Here is a 25,274-nt window from a genome sequence, read left to right as displayed (position 1 = left end):
AGAATCAGTGATTCTGTGATAAAGAAGCCCTACCCAAGGGGCAGAATGCACTAAAAAAGAAGAAACATTAGGTGTATTACCATGCGAAACTAAGTATTTCCTTTGTAACAGAGAGAGCCAACGAAGTGCCATTAAGTAGTTTATCTGCTCCCAGGCCCAAAGTGGCTAAGAGCTACTGTAAGGAGCTAATACCTTGATTTCTCTCTTCTCCTGAACAAATGCTCCCACATGATCACTAAACCATCAAACTGCAAAACCTTTGTGCTGAGATAAAATTTCAGGAAGTTAATACTTGTATAGAATTGTCGAATTGATCAATTCTGCACTTTCCCATAGGTACCTAAGGCTCCAAGAAAACTGCCAGACATTTCTCTAGGTTTTGGCTAAGGATGAGTCAGAGATTTTTCTAATGTAAAGAAAAAGTTAGGGGCACTTGTCCGGCTCGGTCAGTGGCGCATACGACTCTTGATCTTGGGGCTATGAGTTCAAGCCCCACACTGGGTGCAAAGATTACATGAAAAAATAAAATCTTTTTAAAAAAGTTAAATATTAAGGGCCTATATTCATGTTATACTTTATACAGTGGCTATCATCAAAAAAGGGGTACAAATAACATAAACGTTGGAGTAAGATAAACCCCAGGCTCTGCCATGTGTGTGACTCTGGAGAAGTCATTTAATCTCTCAATGCCTTAATACTTTTATCTGTAGAACTAGAGAGAAGATGGCCATCTAATGGGGTATCTCTAAGAATTAACTGACAACGTGTATACGAAATTCTTCATTTCTGGCTTTAAAAACCACAAACGGGGGCAACCTGGGTGGTTCAGTCGGTTGGACGTTCCACTCTTGGTTCCAGCTCAGGTCATGATCTCAGGGTCCTGAGATCCAGCCCCCCATCTGGCTCCATCCTGGGCATTACGCCTGCTTAAGATTCTCTCTCTCCCTCTGCCCCTCACCCCTAAACAAGCAAGCAAACAAACAAAAAACCACACATGGTACAGATAATAACCACTATCTGCGGAGGAAGACAACAAAGGGAAAGAGAATACAGTCCACAGTGTGAGACCTAACAGCTGAGCTCTAACCTTGAAGATCTTCATGCTCTTTTTCAAATAAACAGTTACATCAACATAAACAGGGGGAAAGCAACCACATTCTTCTTACTAAAGGTTTTATATGAAAACACAGGTGAAGTGAAATTAACTCGAACGCAGCACAGACATTCCCAGATTCTCAAAAATCTCCTGGTTCCTCAAGAGAGAAGACTTGAAAGCATATACGTGGGTGAACTCTTGCTTTGCTGCTCTGCTAGCAAATGACTGACAACCATGTCACCGGAAATCAAGAGCACTGTAAGCAATGCCATCTAGCTTCTTTAGTTTATACAATGTGTATAGTTCCCCATGCCCTCTCCCTGCTGAAATTTCTAGATAACCTGAAAATCAGGGAAAAAGCAATGGCTAAAAATCTAACTACTGCTTTACTGAGGCTTTCTAAAGTTCCACACGTTTTAGAACAATGATCATCATATCCACAGTCCACAGTATCCTATTTTCTACACCAAATGAACAAATGGTACGTTGACTTTTCTCCCTCCCTATTCTGTAAGAACTGCAGTCAACAAATACACAGGAGAAAAAAAATCTTTTTCCCTTTCCACAACAGACCGCAAAGCATGCTAAACTATAAAAACATAGAAACCCTACTTCTCCTATGATCTTGACCATATTTTTTGTTAAAGAACTATTTTTACCCTTAAGTAAGTCAGTCCTAGACACCCTCTGAAACGATTCTACCTCTGAATCTCATTCAGTACTCAAGAATTTGGTTCCAGATTCATATAAACATCCTGCGTGTCTCTCTCTCTCTCTCTCTCTCTCTCTCTCTCACACACACACACACACACACACACACCCTTTCCTCTCACCCAAGGCCACTGCCAAACTTCCCAAACTAGTTCTCTCCTCATCTGAACTTATAATGGTAGTTTACTGACATCATATTCATGGAATTTACCACGTTCCGCCTTGTATTTCAACTATTAATACATATATGTATTCTCCAATACTCCTGGGATTTCCTGTTCAAATGAGCTTTCATTCATAAATTAGGAATATATTAAATGAGGTACCACTCAGTTTTCATTTAAAAATAAGTGGTCTCACTTCTGCTTCCAATCAAGATGGAGTAATAAGAACTGGACTTATCTTGCTGTAACAAAACAAAACCCAGAAAAAAAAAAATTTGGAACAACAGCACTCAAGATACTGTATGTCTGGCAAAGGACACTGATCCATGAGACAAGGTGAGCTTTGTAACTGGTCAGCTTACTGCCTGAAGGAAGCTTCCAGGCTGTGGGATGGACAGAGGGAAGCCAAGGCAGCTAGAGCTCTCAGGGCAGAGTGCCACAGCACAGAGAGAGAATGCTGAAGAGGCACAGAGGGCTGTACTCGAATACTCAGTTAGGTCATGACCACTGCACACGTGTGAAGAGCTACTTGAGGCTGGAGAACGGACCACCTAAAGGAGTGGGAGGGAATAATGCCAGGAGGTCACACAGTGCCTGGAACAGAGCGCCTGCTCCCAAAGATTAGTGTGCACGAGCTGGTAATTTAAGAAACATCAGGTAGAGACTAAGAATCTTGCACCTCAACAGTGAAGAAAAATTAAGCAGAAACTGAACAGCTCTGGACCCTTCTAAAAAAACTTAAAACAAGACCTGAAAGGAGCAAACCATTTCTAAGAAACTCAGCTGTGCTGCAGACAATGCTCAAGAACATACGTAAAATGTATAGAGAGATATATAAAAAGACATATATCCAGCTTCCAACAAGGTTAAAAAAAAGAAAAAAAAAACTTTCAGTGTCTGGCACCCAATCAAAAATTACCTTGCATGCAAACAAGCAGAAAAATACAATCCATAATGATGAGAAAAATCAATAGGAACTGATCTAGAACTAATACAGATGTTTGACTTAGCAGACAAGAATATTAAAACATTTGTATTTCACACACTCAAGAAAAACTATATGTAAAAGAAAAATTGAGCATGTTAAAGAGACATGGAAAAAAAAAATACATATATACATCAAATTCCAGAGACAAAAACTGTCATGTCTGAGATTAAAAAAACCAACCAACTAACCAACCACACACTGGCTTGGATTAATGGCACTAGACGTTTCAGAAGAAAAAAAGTAGCACTCTTGGTAATACCACAAAAGAAACTATCCAAAAGGAAATACACAGAGAGGAAAAGCCTATAAAACAATGAATAGTGAGCCCTGAAGATGACATGGAATGGTCATGGTCTAATATGCATCTGTACTGACAGCTTTTCAAAAGGAATATGCAAAGAATCTAACTCTTGGTCATCCTGAGTAGAAGGAAAAGAGAGGGAGACGGCAGTACTTATGTCCGTGTTTAATATACTTACAAGGTTTGGCCAAACCCTGAAATTTCATTGTCACCTTCCCATGTCTCTTTGCCCTTCCCACTGGTTGGGGCCAGGCTCTTCTTTCCCCCTTTCCTGGCTTCCCTGCAGACTGGAGCTACTATGCCACTTACCTGCATGCTATGTTCTGGATACACGCTGCCTTCCACTAGCACATCTACAGAAGATCTGTGTATTCCCCAATAAACTGTTTGTTCCCCCAAATTCTCCTTCTAGCCAAATAAAGCACCCATTTCTAAAATGACACTTATATTTTAGTTATTTACTGATTTAAGTAATAAGCACTAGGATGTGTGTGATTACCCAATTTAACTCTCTCATTTTTCATTTCAAAAGAAAACCCTGTTAATGAATTAAAAAAAAGTTAAAATTCATTAATTCAATTACAAAGTATTTACCAGATACCAAATTAAACCAGACAATAATGAACACTGGTGGTATAGTCACAGTCCTGAAAGAAACCAGTGTGGTGGGTCAGAACAGATCAATATACTCACAACTACAACACTGAATGGTATGTGCTAAGACAGCAACACACACACAATGCCAAAGAAGCACAAAAAAGGGACAAGCCTATGAGACAGGGCAAGCTTTCTGAAAGCGGTGAAGTCTAAGCTGCACATTTAAGGCAAGAAATTAACCATGTTGGAGAGAAAGGTCTTCTGGCTCAAAGTAATAGTACATGAAAAACTATGAAAAATAGGAAGGTATAAAATATGACATATTCAGGGACTGCAAGTGGCTCAGATTTGGGGGTAGAATGGAAGGAAAAAGGAAGAGAAAAGGGGGAAATAATTTTGATATTTTCTGGAGGAAAATGAGAGAGCAAGGGTTTCACTGTAACAGGGCCCCAAGATAACATGCCAAAACTGCTAGGAACTGGGTCCCCTGTCATCAAGCTGTAGGAGAAAACCTTCCTACTATTAGTAAAGGAAGGAGGACCCACATCCCTCTAAGTCAGGGGTTGGCAAACTATGGCTCTGGCCTAAAGGCGGTCCACCACCCATTTTTGTACAATCTAAATGCCAACATGGTTTTTATATTTTTAAGTAGCTAAAAAAAATTCAAAAGAAGAATATTTTGTGACACATGGAAATTACATGAAATTCAAATTTCAGTGTCCATAAATAAAGTTTTACTGGAATATGGCCACACTCATTCATTTATGTATCGTCTATGACTTCTTTTATGTTTCAACAGCAGAGCTGAATAGTTGTGACAGAAACACCATGGCCCGCAAAACTGAAAATATTTACTATCAAGACATTAGCAGAGAGTTTGTGGACCCTGATCTTTCAAAAAAATCTCATCTTCTTCACTCATGTCTCAGTTCATCTCTTCAGAACTTTTCACAAGGAATCTCGACATCAATATTAGATTAAAATATCATTCTGTTATTTATGGATATAAACGCATTATTTTATAATTTCATAAATAATTACTGATTTCCATTTTCATATTTTCTAGTTAAATATTCCTTTATACATGAAATATCAAATTCTGATTGCAGAACTTTATCCTGTAATTCTGAAAGAATCAAATGTCATTAGTTATACGATTTCAAGTTACAATTTTAAAAACTGCATTTCCTTTTGTTTATAGCAAGACTGGCCATACTTATTTCCCGAGCCTTAATTAAATAAGAAATATCATTCTAATGTCCTGAAACTGGTAGTGCTTTGAAAGAACTCATGAGGCAGGATGAAAAGAATATAACAAAGGAAGGGAATCTAAGAGTGTTTCTATGATATGTGATTTATAATAAGTATTATTACATCAGATTATTTTTCAAGGCTTGAAGGCATCTTTTGGTTGTGTTTTACCTCTATTCTCAACAGAAAAACCAGATCGTGTTTTACTGTCGCTACCAAGTGAAAAGCCTCTTACACTTCCTAATTTTGTCTTTTCAACATATTTTGATAAAATTTCAACATCTCAAGGGAAGTTATCATATTTACTTTTGCTGACCTTGCTGAACTGAACAGCTGACAGCCTGCATAGCTTTAGAATGGTATAATTAATATTCTACCTAAGAGATCCCCTCATTTTTAATTTGAGAGGCAGGGTGGGGGGTCGTGGGGGTTAGGGAGGGAAAAAAATAAAACAAGGTGGGACCAGGAAGGCAGACAAACCATAAGAGACTCTTAATCTCAGGAAATAAACTGAGGGTTGCTGGTTTAGGGAGTGGGTAGGGATAGGGTGGCTGGATGGTGGACATTGGGGAAGGTATGTGCTATAGTGAGTGCTGTGAATTGTGTAAGACTGACAAGTCACAGACCTATACCCCTGAAGCAAATAATACATTATGTGTTAATTTTTAAAAAAAGAGATCCCCTCATTTTTGAAGTTATAAATTGCTGATAACACTACATGATCGATAAGCTATGAAAGCTGAGTGAAGTCAAAACACATCAAAAAATAAAATTTATAACAAAGATATGATCCTTGACACTCATAATTGATATTTCACCTAATAATTAGAAGTAAATGGTAAATCATTCACAGAAATTGAAGCGATCAGTCCGAGACAGTCAAGTCTCTGGAAACCGTATGTTTCTACCTGTGAGGCCTGATGCAAGGCAGTAAGAAAGAAGTACACAAAGGACAGAAGATGAAAGGGAACACTTAGCAGTTATCTTCACGTATTTAGCTTTCATGAAGAAGAGAGATTAAATCTCTCTGTGTGACTCTGGATGACAGAATGAGGTGAGGTGAGAAAACCCTAATGAAAATAGCCTGCTGTAAAGAAAACTCTTCTACCTTTTAATGGCCAACAATGGAACTATTTATCTCATGAGGCTGCTAGTATAATGGAAGCGTATGCAAAGACAGAATTAAACAGATTTCAAGTTGGAAACCTATCTCTGTGTCTAGGGCCACCCAAGTGCCTGACCTTTCAGATCTCCAAGTCTAATGTATGGTAAAAATACCACCTATCTCAAAAAGAGATTAAGATGCCTGGGGGGCTCAGTCACTTAAGCTTCTGCTTTAGGCTCAGGTCATAATCTTGGGGTCCTGGGATGGAGCCCCCCCATCGCATCGGGCTCCCTGCTCAGCAGGGCGTCTGCTTGTCCCTCTCCCTCTGACCCTCCCCCTGCTCCCTCTGTTTCTGTACCTCTCTCAAATAAATAAAATCTAAAAAAAAAAAAAAAGAGAGAGAGAGAGAGATTGACAAGTGATGTATGATGTGACCACAATAATGATTATGCATGTAAATTATGTATATTATTGTACATGTAAGGTATGCGCTGTACGTAGGTTATTGCAAGTACAGCTGACCCCTGAAAGGTATGGGGCTTGGGGTGCCAACCCTGCCTCTGCCCCCACATTGTCCAAAATCTGCATATAACTTTTGATTCTCCAAAAACTTTACTAGTAAACAGTCTACTGTTGACAGACCCTTACCATTAACAGTCAGTTAACCCAAATAGTGTGTGTTATATGTACTATGTACTGTATTCTTACAATAAAGTAAGCTAGAGAAAAGAAAATGTTGTTAGGAAAACCATAAGATGGAGAAATAATTTACAGTACTGCACTTATCGAAAAAAAAAAAAATCCATGCAAGTGGGTGTGTGCTGTCCAAACCCGTGTTGTTCAAGTGTCAACTATATTCCATCAAAGCCTAGAGTAAGTCAGAGATGGAAATTCCAGAAGTAAATCAGAGAGTCTCAACTAGATTAATTCATTCACACATTCAACAAACATGTACCGAATACGTAATACCTACAAGAGGCACTGGGGTACCACTGTTAAGAGTGTGGATTCCCAAGCCAGTATATGCATATGAATCCCCACATCTCTTAGCAGCTGTATAAACTTGGGCAAGTAACCTAACCATTTTATGTCTAGGTTTCCTCTTCTATACCAAGGGGAGAATGACAGGGTTGTGGAGAGGAGTTCAATGAGCTAATGTAGACAAAGTGGTTAGCACGGTACCTGATAGTACCACATCCTGTATTTAAGGATTAGCTGATTAGCTGTATTCTGATCACATTATGACTACCCACCAGAGGCAGAGTGTGCCACAGACTGCTGACAAGGTCCCTGACCTCGAAGGCTTACAGTCTTTGTAGGAGTTGGGTGGCACAGAAAATAATCAATCAAGCATACCTATAACCAGTAACGATAAGCTAAAATCAGTGTTAAGAGAAGAAAAAGCAGCATATGCGGATAGGGAAGTTCAGCTGAGATGGGGTGGTCAAGGGAGTGCTCTCCCATGAGAAGCCTGTGGTTATCTGGGTGAAGAGCATTTCAGGCTGAGAAACAAACAAACAAACAAACAAACAAGCAAAAAAGAAGAAGGGCAAGGCCCAGGGCAGGAGGATACTGGTGTGTTAAGAGATGAGCAGAGAGGTCATCATCAATGGAGTGAAATAAAAGGAAGAGAAAAAGAGAAGTCTGGGGAGGCAGGCAGGTTCTTGACCACACCGAGCCTCAGAGACCAGAGTAAGGGACACCGGATTTTATCCTGAGTCTGCAGGGAAATCACCGGGAAGGTTTAAAGCACGGGAGTGACAAAATCAGACTTGCACTTTAAATAATTCACTCTGTCCATGACCTCGAATGAATTATCTGACTCTAAGGTTTCCCGAATGTCATCATTCGAACAGAATCAGCAGCACACTGAAGCACCCGGGAGGCGGCAACACTGCAGCATGGCGGACAGGCCGCAGGGCTTCTGACGCCTTAGCCTGGATGCCGAGCACCGAAGCCCGGGCGTAAAGTAGCTGCGTTCAGAACCGCAGAGCATTTACAGCAGGGGCGTGTCCCATCTAGGTTTGTTGGATTTCAGAGACCAAGCATGGTGAAGGAAGTTTAAAAGAAAGACTGGACAGTGGTTCTGGAATGATGAAACAGAAAGAGCAAGGGATTATGGCTCCAGAACGACATGCCTTGGGACACCAACAATGTCGGGTTTCGGAGAGGAACCAGAACACCAGAAAGAGGCCGCTGGGCGGAGGGGCGGTAGCAGCTCTGTGACTGGCTCCTGGTGACCACCCAAGTGTCATCTAGAGATGCCCAAGAAACAACCCGAGGTAAGGAGTTACACAAAGAGATGTTAAAATGTGGCTGTCCACAAACCAGAAGTCAAAAGAGGGATGAGACTGTTTTCACACGGCCATCTGCGTGGATACGCGTCTGGAAATTTTCAGGCAAGAACACACAACTAGAGGAACAAAACTAGGCCTTTACACCACACGCTGTCGCGCGGGAGGATGAAGTGTCCTTTACCTTGCCCCAGGGAGATGTCCTCCAGGACCGTGCAAACTTGAATACTGGATTATCAAATGCTAAGTTCACTGAGTCTCAACTGCAAAACTAAGGAGAAAGGTGGAGTTAAAAAAAAGAGAAAGGGGCCAAAGAGGTGTGTGTTTGGGTGGCAGGGGTGTAGGCACGGAGATGACCGGGAAGAAAAATCATCTAACAAGTCCAAACTGCTCAGATGTAATCACATTTATGCAATTCTGGATATGTTTTCAGGAAAGCTCAGTAATTGCTGGCATAGCAATCTTTTTCAAGAGTCCATCTTGGCTCTGGCAAGGCAATGGTTAGAACTGAAGATATGGAGCAGTGTAGAAAAATTCCGAAAGAAACCAAATCTCTGGAAAAAGTGAGGCTTTTTTTGGTTCATTGTAAAGGAACATAAATTAGCCTCCAAGCCACAATCTGCAGCTAGCCCCAACTTCCCAGCGTCCCCTGCACAGCCCATAGAAAGGGCCAAGTGTGCCAAAGCCAACAGCGGGGCAGGAGCTCTGTGGATGAAGAATGGGATGAGGTTCAGGTGGGCCGGGCTGGCGACGGAGCGGACTCACTTTAAAGCACTGCCACAAAATGGAGACTAAATAATCACGAGCACTTTCAAAATTCACAGAAGATGGGCTATGCTTAAGCTAGATCACAGAACCAATTCCCCTACTCCAACTCGTTCCAAAAAAACAAACACAAAGAGGAAAGGGGAGAAAATGAAACAAAGCAAAAACATACCTGCTCTGTTATCTGTCTTTAATTAAAGCAGAAAATACCCTCCCTCTTCTCTTCTCCCAACCACCCTGGAACAGAACAGCGAGAACCAGCCACGGCTCAGGTGAAAGACTTCAGCCTCCCAGCTACAAAGAGGGGAGATAGCAGACAATGGAACTGGTGATTCATTACAGAAGAATACACTCCCGAGCCGGCCTGCTGCCACATGGGCTCACTGCACTATTTAAAGGAACAGCAACCCCCTTTCCAACCTCCCTTTTTCTTAACACCTTCCCTCCTCTCGGTCCTGATGGAAAACAGATTTTGAAGAAAATGCCAGCAAAGCACTGAGCTGTCCAAGAAAGGGAGGGCTTTGTGTTCCACAGAAACTGGCAGTCTTACACTATAGGAGTACAAAAATTTTCTTTCACATCCATACTGTGAGATCTTTTCCTCTCTGCCCGGTATACTTTTCCTTCCAACAACAAACAGTTTATCGGAGTCTGAGTCTGGCGAAACACTTTTTTATTAACTAAAGTCATTTGCAATTTTGTTTTTCTAAATTTACACATACTAACAATGACTTCTCTTTCCTTCCTTTCATTCTGCGTTGTTTTCATAGACGTGAAGAGATGCGGTAATTTCATTCACATACTCAGAAATAACAGAGTAGCTCAGGGAAATACTCCTATTACATTTACATGAACAATGGATACACCTAAAGTTGTATCTTAAAAAGTCACAGGAGCATGTCTGTCTACTATATTAGAATTTTGTGATTAAATTGTCATTTTTTTAAAAAAACAAAACACTGATTAGCTATTGTAAATGACAGAGCAGTTTGCTAATTACCCCCAAAACCGGCCTTATGAAACTAGAGCCGGTAAGATACTAAAGGCACAACCACTGATACAGGTCTAATGTTGTCATCCACGGAAAGCCCTTCGCCTTCTTCCGTCAAAGTGAGCAATTAATTTAAAATAAAGGGATACAGAAATGTCAAGATCTAATATGCAGAGAACCTAGGTGATAAAATGATAAAAAAATATCTAAATACCTTTCTTAATATACTAAAGTCAAGACCCTAGACACCATAATTAACCATTTCACTGTGATAACTGAACCCTGAACAGCGCAGACATTTTATATTCGCAAAGTTTATCTGACAGATCATTATCAAATATTGGGATTAGATGTCTGGCTTGAAAAACAAAAACCAAAAACAAATTAAAAAAAAACCCCAAATCTTGTAAGGACAAATTAAAAAGATCTGGCCCATTTGGTTATTTCCTTTTTTTTTTTTTTTAAAGATTACTAGCAACCACGTATGTTACATTACACAGTGAGAATACACACCAAAATAAAATATGCTGACATACATACTAAAAATCCACAAATCTCATGCTCTGTACTTGCCTGTTACAGAGATTCGGGATGGGCAAAAAGGCGCAACTTCCTTCTCAGCATCCAGCACATCCTGAGACAATCACAGTGATTCTAATTTACCTCTTAGAATTCTTAACCACCAAGAAATCAATCCTTCTTTCCAGTTCTTATTTCTCTCTTCTGCTTCGCTGCTAAGACAACCGTTTTCTTAAATACTAATTACTCAGCCTGCACTAAAGCACGCATGAGCGTAAGCATTCGAACTTGTGCTTACACATGCTCACCCAGCTCCTCCAGAAATGAAGGGCACATGTTCCAGGAGGCCACAGAAACCCTCTGATTAGAATAAGCACTAGTTTAGAGAACTCTTTCACTATATATATATAATGAAAAGTCAAGTAGTTGGAAAGCCCTCAGTAATAGCTGAGAAAGAAGAGAGCTGTCGCCCTGTAATAGTGCCAGTTAATGAAAATTGAATGAGGGCTCCAGGGTTAAGAAGTATCATTTCCCAAGCAACAAAGAGAATCCAGAAATAGGTCTTCTCTTTTATGGAAATTTTTAAAAAGTAAAGCAATATTTCTAAAGAGCTAATTAGGCTAACAACAAAGGGATAAGAACTGGGAGAGAAAATATGTCAAAGATTTCTCCCCTTTCCAAAAGAGGAGGGATTCTTGATCATCTCCAAACTCAGATCTGGTGAAAAATCACTTTGGAAAGATATATTCTTCTGAACTTTGTTTCCCTCTAGGTCACGTTGGCAGAATCTCCCTAATGCCTTCCTTCTTTCCAAACAGCACTGCAGGGCATTATATAACATTTAACGGAACAGTGTTCCTGCTCCTAAAAATGATGCCTCTATCCAGATAGCTAGCTGACTCTCTCGCCCTCCGGTGGTGACTCGGAGAGGAAAAGAGGAGAGAATAACCCCCCCCCCCCCAAAAAGGCAAACTCCTTAAAAGGAAAGCACTGTCCAGAGATGAAATTTCCCTACAGAGCATCAAAGCCTGGAATGACACTGATCCTAAGTCTGAGCCTAAAGGACAGGAACGCTCACCGTAGCAAATGATTTCACTGACCAATTGCAGTCTCATCATTCCCTCTCCACATACACGTAAATAAAAGAGGGTAAAAGGAACATACAGAGGGTGCCAACGAGAAAAAGAGCATGGCCAGGGGGGAACCGTGGAAGAGTATTCACGTTTTCATTTCTCAAGTCATTTCAGGAATGACTTGCTAAAATGCAGATTAGATATTGCCTGGCATAACCAAAGACAGGCAGAGAGAAAGAGAGAGAGACAGACACAGAGAGAGATCTTCCATTTCCTACTCCCTCTCCTTCAAATGCCTTTTACTGCCCCTGTGATTGTCATTTATGCATTCAGATTTGTTCTCCTGAGTCTCACAGAGGGCTCTACCTGCCTCTGCTACACCTGGATATTCCCATGGTTCCTACCGAAAACATTCTTTGCCAGTAACAAAGCCATGAACACGAAGCCTATTTTTCTAGCCTTCATTTTTAATAAGCCATTTACGGCGAAGCCAGCAGAACGGCAATTCCACAGCCAATCCTGAGAAACTCCAGTGGATCAGGAATCAGATTTCCCTAGAACACAAATTCTTCTGCAATTCTTAAAAGGAAGTCAATCCTTTTCCCCTCTTTTTTGGCAGTCTGTTAAGAATCTCTTCCTACCTCTGCAGTCTCTCTCCCTCCCTCTTCTCAGAACCAAGACAAAGAGGTAGACAAATCCCCACAGGGTCTTTCCTGAGCTACAGCTGCACAGTACAGGAAACAGGAATCTGCTACGGAGCTGAGGGAGGGGGAGAGAGAAAAGGATATGGATACATCTCTCTCTCTCTCTCTCTCTCTCTCACACACACACAGCAGACACAGACTAACACTTCTCAGTTAATAACAATAAATCTGGCCTTCTCTGAGAAGACAATCATTGTTAAAACTCTGCCTACTATGCCCGACCCCCAGGTCTTTATTTAGATCGCAGAAACCAGCAAAGAGGCACACCGAAGAAACACAAATCTTACCTGAGTGACCATTTTCTTTTCCTCCATAAACCAAACGGCACAGAGGATGAGCCCTTCAGGGCGGTCGTGCTGGGGCGCACCTCCACAGCTCCCCCCCACCCCCCCCAGGCCAGCTATTTCGGGGCGGGCAACTGATCTCCTTTTACCCCGTTCCCCTTCCTTTTCTTTCTAGCGTTTCTTCCTTTCTTTTCTCTTCCTCTCTGGCAGCCTCTCCCCCTCCTTCTCTCTCCAGCTCCCTCCCATATCTCAGGCAGATGGCTGAAGGAAGCCCCACCCCTGAATGCCTAAGGTAATTAATCAGAGTGGAGCCCCACCTCTTCCTCCTCCCCCCACCCCTCCCGGCAGGCTGACATCTCCCAACTCCAGAAACAGGCCTGCTGGAGAATGGCAGTTTGGTGTGTGCTCTGCGCACGCGTGTGTGTGTGTGTGTGTGTGTGTGTGTGTGTGTGTAGGAGGGAAGGAGGGGGAGAGGGAGGGAGGGACAGGCGCCATGTGCAGGCATATTTTAAGGAATGAATATCTTCTATGGGGGCATTAATTACACAGCACTGGAAGCATTCAGAGCAGCCTGGCATCGTTAATACAGACTTAAAGTATTCCACCCGTGAATATCTGATCATAAATAAGAAATGAAACAAAAATCATTAAAAAAAAAATTCCACTTATGTACAGTTTACAGATGTAGTGGATTTAATGAAAGACAGGGAAGCTGCTGAATGACCACTTACAGGAGGGTTTTCAAGGAATGAGAATGAGCAAGAACCTGCCTGTCCTAAATCAGTCTAATGACTGCAAAGGCTGAAAAGAGAGGAGGAAGGTGATCTAAGTACTTATTTTTTCTACTGTAAAAAACCTGGGGGTTCTGGAAAAGGTCGTCTATAAACATGACTGCTTAAGAAACTGAAGGTGTATACAAAAGCGCATACAGATTTGACTGCTGAAAGCTTCCAGTTTCATTATAAATTCTGGTTAACAGAAGCCGCCCTTTGTGTTCCCCAGGCCTTCTGGATTTCAGCCTCTCCTGAAAATCAAAAACCCTTTCCTATATGCACCCTGGGCACCTGTGTCATACTGTAAACAGTAATTGTTACTATTGAGTACTATAGTTATAAAAGATTTGAGAGAACATTTACTGAACGTAAGAGTTTCTTTAATATTCTCTTATTAAAATGACATAATGAGAAAAGCATAAAGGGGTGACTCAGTCTAGAAGTCTGGGTCTAAGTCCTGATTCTGCCCTTTCCAAGTGATCTCATTAAAGTCTTTAACTTCCAAATATAAATTTCATAATCTCCCTACTTTAAATTATTAAATTTTCAAATAAAATAATCTGTGTAGATGATGAGTTTATGGTGTTTGTCATTTACCTAATAAAAATGAAGATGTCCTATTTTTTAGTATTCTAATAAATAAGATCCTATTCTAAAGGATTTCTCACACTTTCATTATGATATTTTTATTGTTAAAATCTCTAACAGATTACCCAAAAGCAAAGAGATTAATTCTAAAATTAAGCTTCCTATTTTTAAAATAAACCCTAAAGAGATCAAAATTTTAAATCACAAATCAAAAAAAGTAAAATAAAATCACAGATCACACCGAGAATACACTGTGTTTTGCTATCTCTATGAGGATTTGTTTGGCGAAATGCATAATCAGGCTTTTTTAAATGTACTGTATAATAACGTGGGCTGGCACATTGCCAATATAACATCATCATGCTCCTACCCAAATTAATAATCATTTTAACAATTCTAAAAAGAATACAGAAACTACCAATTTGGAAAACCTGCAGACTATTTACCAAACACCTACAATACATCAGGCACTATTCGGGGCATTTTACAAATATCTGCACACTTTTGGTACAATCCACAATGTGTAAAGAAATTTGTACCAAAGAATGGGATCTTTAAACATGGGGGGGGGGGGAATTCCACTATGAGAAAAGGAATACATTGGTACTAGACTTGTTCTTATTTAACATTTTTAGAAATGATCTGGAAGATAGGACATAGTGCATTTTCTGAGTCTGCAACTGAAAAGCCAATTAAGAGATAAAACACAGTCAAAATTTTTAAAAATACAAGAGTAAGCAGAAAAGAGGTAGGCGAGTTGCACTGGAAGCAAAGGCAACCCAGTGTACTTTTCAAAAAATCTAAATCATGCTTATGGAATAATTATTTATATTTTTAGTTCTAATATAAGAAACAAATCTGATAATAACTATATACCATTCTCTGAATCCACTAGTCCATACAGTGCGAAAGACAAAAAACCCTGAGCAAGACAGACCCCCACTCCCCATCTCTCTCTCTCTCTCTCTCTCACACACACACACACACACACACACACACACACACACACTACCGTTATGAAAGCCATGGTTATCTTGAAGCTTGTGTGTGACTGCAGCCTCCATACATAAAGACAGACAACAAGGCCCCAAGGGAAAAAACATTTTTTTTTAAAATAAAGAGTCAGATGAGGAATCCCTACTTGCAAAAAGCCCAGGACTAGGGCCAAGACACAAGTTTCCTTTGGCCTGGTATTCATGCTCCCTTTGCTCACGCAGGACCAACATTTTATGCTGCAAATAATAAGCTTACAACAGTCATTGCTGCAAGAAAGAGTCAGTATGAGCTAATGTCAAAATAAATATGACAGTGATTTTCAAAAACTCACCAAATAACAGGATCATAATGAACACTGGACAAATTCTCGGGTACTTTGAAGTGTGTCCCTGCCTTTCAAGGCTTGCATTACAGAGGACAATTTGCTCCCTAATGCCCAAGAGAGAGAAGAGCAATTCAACAGCCTGGATCTGACCCAGCAAAACAACCGGAGTCCCCTAGTGGCTGAATGTGCCCTGCAGCGCACCAACAAGCAACTCATTCCAGGGCATTTTTGGGGATGGAATGTCTGGGCCCCTTCCAAGATCCTCCTTCTCACTCAACACCACACCAAACCAGAAGCAAGTCCTTGTGATTCTGTGAAATCTGCCCTTTCTTTCCACCCCTAGCACCACAAACTCAGTTCTGACCATATTATTTTCTATTCGGCCTCCCATTTGTCCCTCTGCCTCCAGTCTACCAGTCTTGCCATCCAAGCTGCTCACCACTGCTGGGGACCTCCTTCTAAGTGTAAATGCCACCACGCCATTTCCCTGATTAAAATCCTCAACTATTCCCCACAGGCTAAAAGGGGGGAAAGTCCTAACTCTGAAGTAGGTGCCTACCCTATAACCAACCTAGCCTCGCCATACCAAGTCAGAGTCCCGGCTTCCCCCTCTGCTGCCCACTGCTCTTCTCGCACACTGAACTTCGCTCCTCAACGATACCATGTTTTTGTTCTTTTCTGTTTCATGTTCTTACTCCCTTGAACAGGGCCTTCTTCTTCTTTTTTTTTTTTTAATGATTTTATTTATTTATTTGAGAGAGAGAGAGAGAGAGAGAGAGAGCGAACATGGCAGGAGAGAGATCAGTGGGAGAAGCAGACTCCCTGCTGAGCAGGGAATCCGATGTGGGACTCGATCCCAGGACTCCAGGATCATGACCTGAGCCGACGGCAGTCGCTTAACCAACTGAGCCACCCAGGCGCCCTGAACAGGGCCTTCTATCTGGCTAACTGGTGGATTCTTCCTTCAAAGCTCATTTCAGGGATTCCCGGCCCAGAGCCTTTTCTGACCCCACCTGCTCTCACATCTGGGGTAAGTGCCCCCTTTCCTTACACCTTAGTGCCTAGTCCATGGTTCGTAACTGCTGGGTTTACTGTTTCTGCGTAACTGTGACCAGCCGATGAGCAATGTGAGGGTAGGAATTGTGTGTTTTGTACTGTATCCCCAGTTCTCAATGTAGTGCCTAAATATACAGTAGATGAAGGAAGAAATGTTTGCTGAAATCAAGCTGTAATGCCTTGATTTCTAACTCTACCCATTTATTTTACATACATGGGTACCTAAGAATAAAAAGTATCCATGTGGTTATCAAAACATCATAAAAGTATTCTCTTCTTCCAAAAAGGTACTTGGAAATATGTTCGAATTTATAAATTTACTTCAGTATCTCAGAAATTTGAGGCTGAAAGGAAGATGTACAAAAAAGAGAGTGGGAGAAAGGTTTTATTTTCAACTTGATCAGAACAGTTCAGATTCTGGAAAAAATAATACTCACTGATTTAAGGGGGGGAAAAAGCCACAAGTCTAGGTGCCCTTGCTCCTCACAATTTTACATCAGCTGTGACTCAACTTCCATACCTCCCACCCACACACCAGCCATGCTACAGAGGCAGATCCCCCAGTCCCTGGCTGGAAGGCAGGTTTTGCTCATACTTTCCCAGGCTGCCTCTGACACCCAAGTGAAAAGCAACATTAAAGGGATAGCATTTCCGGCAATAATAAAAACTTGTTAGTATAAAAGCTTTTCACAGCACACCCCCACACAATAAACCTAAGTGTAAATAACAATTTACACCTAATAGATATCAAATACCTTCCCAGAAGCATCTCTGAGACAATGCCACTTTAATGGCCTTTGCCCCCACACTCCTTTTAGCCTAAATGAAGCCGAATTAAGGCTAACTCTAATATTTCCTCGCTATTCACTAGTTTTGGCAGGGTTCAGTTTTATAGAACCCATTCTCAAAAAAAAAAAAAAAAAAGGTGAGAGCAACATCTGAAATGACTGCTTTAGACTCTGCATGTTCATCAAGCCAAAATAACCCTCACATTTATTTCTTGTCCCTAAAACTCAAACCTTTAGAACAAGACCACAAATAACATACTCTGAGGCAGAGGTGGGGCCAGAGAAATTAGAAAACATTACTTCACAAATTATCATCTAGATTTGGGTAACATATTCTTGGATCTTTAAAATATCCCCAAATCTAGACAACTAGAGTTATATAAACAACTGAAATGATGTACACACTCTCTGTATTCTGCGAGATTCAGGAAATACGAGATAAATATCAAAAGGGATGGGATGTAAACAAATTTATCAATAACCAGATTATCGAGACAATAATACCTAATGAACCTCTGAAAACTGCAGTGTGTTGTTTCTTCAATACTAAAATATGCTGTCTCTATTACTAAATAAATTCCTGGAGACGCGACTGTCTTCTTCACCACCAAATCCCTGTGTGTGGCACAGTATCTGGCACAGAATAGGCACTCCAGAAAAAGTCCTCAAAATGAGAAATTAAAGAAAACATATATCCCTCTACATCAAGGTCACCTTCCCACAAAGATGGATCGCCGATGCGCTAATTCAGTCTGCGGCATTCTGCAGCCCCGAGCACGCGGTGGGCAAACGGATGCTTCTTAGAGGCAACTTTCTCCCCACCTTTCAGATGCGGACTATCCGTAAGCTGTATCTGGCTGTCCTAAATTCTCGAATAGGGTCACTTAGCTGCACCCCGTGTAACCTAGGGCCTCGCTTCTTCCTCAACGGCTCATTCACCTCAAAATGATAATCAGTGCCGATGTGTTCAGCAGGTGCCAGTCAAGCAAAACTGCCTCGGGAAAAACTGGGGTAACAGACAAACCCTTGACTTCCAACAACAGTTACATTTTCCCCCTTACTATTTTCTGTTGTGGCAAAATACACATAAAACTTACTCTCTTAGCCATTTTCAAGTACAGCTGACCCTTGAACAACACAGGGGTTAAGGGCCCTGGCCCCCAAGGTGGTCAAAAACCCATGTATAACCTTGGACTCCCCCAGAACTTCACTACTAACAGCCTCGTCCTGACCGGAAGATGTACTGAGAACTAGGACCGTCACTGAACACAGACTTTACGGGCAGTATTACCTACGGTGTTCTCATCGTAAGCTAGAGGGGAAGAAAACACCCTAAGAAAAGAACATCGTGAGAGCAAGAGAATACATCCCCAACACCGTCCTGTAAAAATTCCACGTGGAAGCGGACCCGAACAGTTCAAGGGTCCACCGAACACAGCTCTGTGACACCGAATCAATTAATAATGTGCTATTGCTGCCACCATCCACCACCAGAACACTCTTCATTTTTTAAAAGGAAAACTCTATACCCACTGAACAAGAACTCCCCATTCTCCTTGTCCCCAGGAGCCTCTGGCAACTACCACTCTACCTGCTGTCTCTGTGAATCTGACGACCCTCTGTGCCGCACAGACATGGCATCCTATGGTATTTGTCTCTTTGTGAATGGCTTATTTCACGGAGCGTAACTATCCTCGAGGTTCATCCATATTGCAGCTTCTGCCAGAATTTCCCTTTCTTTACGACTGAGGAGGGGCGCCTGGGTGGCTCAGTCGGTTGAGCGTCTGACTCATGATTCCAGTTCAGGTCATGATCTCAGGGTTGTGAGATGGAGCCTTGCATCGGCTCCCTGCTCAGCAGGGAGTCTGCTTGAGATTCTCTCTCTCCCTCTCCCCCTACTTATTCTCATTCTCTCTCTAATAAATCTTTAAGACTGAGTAATATTCCACTGTGCAGGTGTACCATATTTCGGTTATCCATTCATTCACCCACTGATGGAAACTTGGGTTGTTGCTTCCACCTTCTGGCTATTGTGAATAATGCCGCTGTGAACAAGGGTGTACAAGTATCTCTTTGAGGCCTTGCTTTTAATTCTTTTGGGTATACACCCAGAAGTGGAATGCTGGGCCATATGGTAGTTCTATTTTTAATTTTCTGAGCAACCACCATACTGTTTTCCATAGCAGCTGTACCATTTTATATGCCCACCAACAGTGCACAAGGATTCCAATTTCTCCACATCCTCACCAACATTTGTTTTCTGTTTTGGGGGTTTTAGGGTTTTGGTTTTTTTTTTTTTTTTTTTGACAGAAACACCCTAACAAAGTTATATTTTAACCATTCAGTCAGAGTCAGTAATGTTTAATCCAAAAGAATAATTCCAGAAATAGATTCTCAATGAACAGATTTTTGTTCTGGGCAGGGAGGCTATTGTCATTGTCCTTTAAAATCTTTTCTAGCAAGCCCTTATCTACTTACTCTGCTTGTATTTTAACCTGATTTGGTCCAGATTTAGTTCTGCAAAAATTATAATAAAACAACCAGTTTCAACTGTACACTCTTAAGACATGAGTGATTTTATTACGAACAAGAGCAATGAATTATCAAGTTCTGAAAATACTTCATTGCCTTATGCTGGGGAGAAATTTTTAAAAAGGGTGCAAAATCTTTAATTTTTAAAAAAATACTGTTCATCCATATCTTCCATAATTTCTAATGGCATAATGGTCTGTACCTAATGGTATAGAACCACACAGTGTTATCCAGTGAGGAGTTTTAATTTACCAGAGTATAAGAATATAACAGAAACCAGTAAGAAAATCTTGCAACCATAGTTGAGATAAAAATTTAAGTAGGAAATAACAATCTATTACCTATTTATAAATACACTGAAAGACAACTTTTACTGTAAGTGAATTAATAAATAAGATTGTAAAACAGTTTTGGATGCTTCAATTTCAAGTTGTTTTTTCAACCCTATTAATTTCCCTGATGTGGTGGAATGGAAAGTATACTCTTAAATTTTAACATCCCATTACCCGCCTTTCTTAGCTACCTTAATTTCAGATAGAATAAATCTAATCAATTGAGCAAGGCCAGGAAAGTTGTTTCAAATACTGAGCATGACATTTATCAACACTAACTCTTAATGACCAAAAAGATTTGGTGGGACAAATTCATTTTATTATAAATGAATAAATTTACTGCAAGACTTCAGTAAACATGTCATAATTTCTTTTTAAAAAAGATTTTATTTATTTGAGAGAGAGTGTATGCAAGAGGAGGAAGGGGCAGAGGGAGAAAGTATTCAAGCAGACTCCCACTGAGTGCGGAGCCCAAGGCTGGATCGCACACGGGGCTGGATCTCACGACCTATGAGATCAGGACCTGAGCCGAAACCAAGAGTCAGACACTAACCCTCCTGAGCCACCCAGGCACCCCTCATGTCATAATTTCTAAACAGGAATTCTTTAATCCACCCACAACCTTTGCTTCGCCATGGGGTGGCCAGTTTTCTACCTCAAAACTTCTTTTACATATTATGATTTTTTTTCATATATATGTCTGATACTTCACTCTTCCTTGGAAACACTTTTGCTTTCCCAGTTTTATTTTCTCAGACAATTTTACTTATATGCCTGCTATTACATGTCCCTTACTTTGCTAGTTGGGTCCCAGAAAAAAACTGCTCACAGATGCTTCTCTTCAAAAGCACATCAATTCTTATGTTAAGAAGCTCTGCTTCTACGGCAGTGGCATGACACTCCCAGCCTTAAACTGTTATGCAGACCAATCTACTGTTTTATGCCAGCAGAGACTGAGTCCACAGGTAGTAAGACCCAAAAATATATCAAAATTTCATTATGGTAAATGTAATGTGCTCTTCATCTGAATAACTCAAGAAATACGTATATATAACAGAACAGGAGTAAACCACAACAATATAGACCAATGTGCTGGAATACAGTTGAAGAATCATAATCATATAACCACACGCTCTCCCATCTGCCTTCAACACTGTAGCCATCAGACCTGAATGAGAGCTGTGAATTTACTCTGGAGAGCCTACCCAATAGGTCCAGGTCCAGTTAAAAATAGTCTGCTTTAGCCTTTAGGCCCAAAATACCTAATAGGATGTACTGGTTAGTTTGTCACTTCCTTTAGCCCTATGCATTTCTGTCCAGCCTACAACTTAGGAGCCGACTATCAGAGAAATGGCCACCTGAAGGAGAAGAAAAAAATAATTAAGTGCCATGAAAACACATATAAACCGAAACAAACTGAGAGAACAGCTAGGAACTGTAATTCAGAATTAACTGTATTAACTGTCTTTATTTTCCTATTCTAGGTTTTCAGCACAATCAGTTAGTATTTCCAAAAATCATGGCATATGAAGGATCACTCAGTCCGAACCCTTCATTTCATACAGGGATAGTAAAGTCAAGTAAAATGAAGCTGTTTGAGCATATCATGGAGGTGGTTAACACTGTAGTTTGAATCAGAATCCAGGATTCTTCAACTTTACTCACTGAAAGCTACTAATTTAAAGGCAAATGGATATCCAGAAATGTATCTGATATTGACTTAAAATTTTCTGATTTCAGACTTTAGTAAGTTCATAACTACGATGCTACTTAGCTCATCGCAAATAGTCTAAAATATTAAGTGTAGAGAGAGTGCCCTCTACTGTACATTACCTTTCTGAAAAACAAAGCAACATTTGGAAACTGCCATCTGTGCTTCTTGTCTACTCAAAATGAAGCCTCAAGTTTACTATACGCCAGTGACTTAGTTAGGTTACATTTATAAATGCCAAGTCCACTGCTTAACACACACACACACATGCACGCACAGGAATCTCTCTTAAGTTTCAGAACTTCTAGAGTTGAAAGCAGCCACCCAGCCCTCAATACTATAAAACTGAGATCTCCTGTTACAGCAAACTACCAAATTCTATGGGAAGTCTATGCCCTGAATGGTACCAGGTCAAAAGACAGAAAGCTTATAAGCATTTCATCCTACCATAAAGCCTTCACATCAATCAAACAGTCCCTTAAACAAAACAAAAACCCCCAAAACCAAGTTATAGCCCTTCGCTTACCTGGACAACAGGATATTGATAATCCATACAATATACACCATACATAGCAAAGGGGGAAAAAAAAATCTTCAGATAAAGACAGTACCCAAAGTGTCTACACTTTTGCCTTGTTTGCTCTGGCTGTCCTTCCAAAAGAACTAGGTAGCACCAGAAAATCCTTGGCCGACTCCCAGTCTACGCGGATAGGTATGCTGGCTCAGATGATGAAGCTGGAGCTTGGTTCAGCCCAGGCTTCCACCCCAGTAAGAGTCAACACTACCCAGAAGAACTGTTCAGGGAAAAAGCAAAAAGCTCCAATGGAGTGACCAGTTGCAGACTGAAAACTGTACAGGAGATTGGCTATTACTGTTGGTTTTAAACTGACAACTCCACCAGAAACTCAAGAGGCAGAGAATGACAGCTGGGGAAAAGACCATGGGCTCCGTAAAGAGGAAAACAAAAACGGTAGGAAGCACAAGGTATCCAGGATCCAAAATGATATATATGTTCCCGGCTTTAAGTGCGTCAGAAGGAACACTCCCAATCCAGGACATGGAAAGGCAGATGGGCCTGGTACTATTTCTCTATTCCTTCTTGGAGAGGATGGTGCGCACGCGCACACCGCCCCTCCCCAACACACACACATACCACACACACCCCTTCTAACTGTCTCCGGCAGAGACAGGTGCTAGGATTAACAGCATAAAACCCCTCTGTCGTGGAAAGGAATGGGAGAAGAAAGAAGTCACACTGCTACATGTAGTAAAGGGATCCCTTTCATGACAATGTATGTTTGTGTATCATTTAACACCTCCTTCACTGTGCTTTAACAGAGGCTGGGACAGCTGGCAGGATCAGCACTAGAAAAGAGGAAGGTGGCCCCAACTCTGAGGCAACATGAGTCCACTGGAGACCTTCAGATATGCAAGACACTCTCTCAGCTGTTCCGATCAAACATGTAAGGATTAACTCCGGCTGCCTGCAAAAAGGTGGGGGTGGAAAGGTCTTTTCAGAAAAGCCAGCTGCTTTTCCTCTTTTGGGAAGCTGCGGGACCCACCCTACCATTACATACAAACACACATGTGCACGCATATTTCTCTAACAGATATTAAAAGCAGTAACGAACATGGACAGGTGTGAAGTCAGTCTGAAAAGGCATGGCAGGTTAGCTTTCAAAGTCTGAACAGCCCATCTAAAAACAGAGAACTGGTTAGAAATGGTTTACTAAGTAATTCTTAGAAAATAGGGCATACAGTAAGCAGAAAGTAAACGCTTCGTAAGAGGTACCCTATTTTATAACTCTTGCTCCCAAGAAATCCCCTGCTTGGGGCAAGCATTCAAAAGTTCAAAATGATAAATAATTCTAAATGAGTTTCAGGGGCTACGATATCTCATCTCAGAGAGAGCCAGGAACACAGCAGGCTTCCGGAAGATTAAACCGTGAGGACTAAAGGCCACCACTGTGCCACCCCCCACCCCCAGGGCAATTTTTCTCCTTTTATGGGCATTGCATTTTATTTTCCGATAGTTCAGAAGAAATTGTTTTTTAAGAGTCAAAATGGCCTTAGTACATTGAAGACAGTTCACTTGGTTAAACATTTTGCCTCCAATCAGTTCTGAGAGATTAGGAGGACCTTACAAGGTACTAGACTATCTTCAGACTATCTTCAGACATGGGGCAGTGGATTCCGGAGGAGGGACAATAATGCATCAGTCCACTACAACTAAAAAAAAACTTGCTAAACCTCTATTACACACTAGGTACTGGGCTTAAGAACTGTAGATAGGAGCAGACACCATCTGTGTCAAGGACTTCACGGTTTGGGGGGAAACAGCGTAAGGGTAAAACCAAAAGCTGAAAGGATGCTACAGCACAAAATTAAACCCTGTGAACAAGTTCTCACACGAAGAAGGACATTTTTCCGAAGCTGCTCTTAATGAACACATCCATTGTATCGCTTTCTCACCACAACTATGCGACTCTGGCTTTGTCAGTTCTCAACAGACATTATCTGAGCCTCACAACATGGTCGATCTGATTTGTCACACACGAAGGGCCTATAATATACATCCTGACTGTCCCCCATACAGCTATTAAAATGGTAATTAAGAAATAGCTAAGGTAATGTTTCTGTATTAAAATCTTACACTAAATTTCCACATCAAATCAAATCCTTCTCGAACCCTTTTCTTCCCTGCGCACCAGGCCATTCCTCTCCACCAGACCTCACTTCACATACAGTGGTGCTGGCCCCGGAGATCCTTGTACACTGACGTCTGAAATCACTGTTACATTCTTGATGTGATTGGTATCAAGATTCTTCCTGATGGGAAGACTGGGAAATGCAGATACTTCTTATAAACCACAGAGCGCTGCGGTAATGAACTATGGCTAACAAACTTCGTGAGTTAACTCTGCTCAGTATTTGGTCTGTTTATTACAGAAGATGGAGTTTCCAGACGGTACTGTAGTTAGATGACACACTATAGTTCAAATTCTAGAACAGCTGATATAATTTAAACTTGAAAATGGTCTCTATGTTACTGAGGGCCTCGTTAATTTCTAGAGCTTTACATTCTTCTTGAGGATAGAGCTATACATACAAGGTGAAAAGATGTGACTGACAGTTTATTGAGTGAAGAAAATGATATTACTGAACATAATATTACTGAATGTGTACGGTATAATTCTGTATTTCTAAATGCACATATGTATCTCTGTATGCCAATCAGTAAATCATGTAATTTCTAAGCTTCATATGCCTTACATAAGTTATGTAGTTATGTTTACACATACATGCATATACATGCGACTTGTGAAACAC

General features: G+C 41.0%; 1 protein-coding gene across 22 annotated transcripts in view; it reads right to left on the bottom strand.

Annotated features, from left to right (window-relative positions):
* RBFOX2 (RNA binding fox-1 homolog 2) overlaps positions 1–25,274 on the bottom strand; it is a 271,821-nt gene that overhangs the window by 82,659 nt on the left and 163,888 nt on the right. Inside the window, exon 1 of one of the 22 annotated variants that reach the window (XM_032346432.1) lies at positions 22,471–22,988. The exons of 20 other annotated variants lie outside the window; for them this stretch is intronic. In XM_032346432.1, coding sequence (XP_032202323.1) covers positions 22,471–22,515 — 45 coding nt within the window. In that variant the 5' untranslated portion in view covers positions 22,516–22,988. Of the gene's footprint in view, positions 1–12,846; positions 13,236–22,470; positions 22,989–25,274 lie in introns of those variants that run through there. One more of the 22 variants, XM_032346434.1, reaches the window with a different exon arrangement.

The sequence above is a fragment of the Mustela erminea genome, chromosome 6 (genome assembly GCF_009829155.1).
Source record: "Mustela erminea isolate mMusErm1 chromosome 6, mMusErm1.Pri, whole genome shotgun sequence".
In the NCBI taxonomy this organism is placed as follows: Eukaryota; Metazoa; Chordata; class Mammalia; order Carnivora; family Mustelidae; genus Mustela; species Mustela erminea.
The sequence above is the reverse complement of the archived record's forward strand: the minus strand, read 5'-3'. Positions and strand labels throughout refer to the sequence as shown.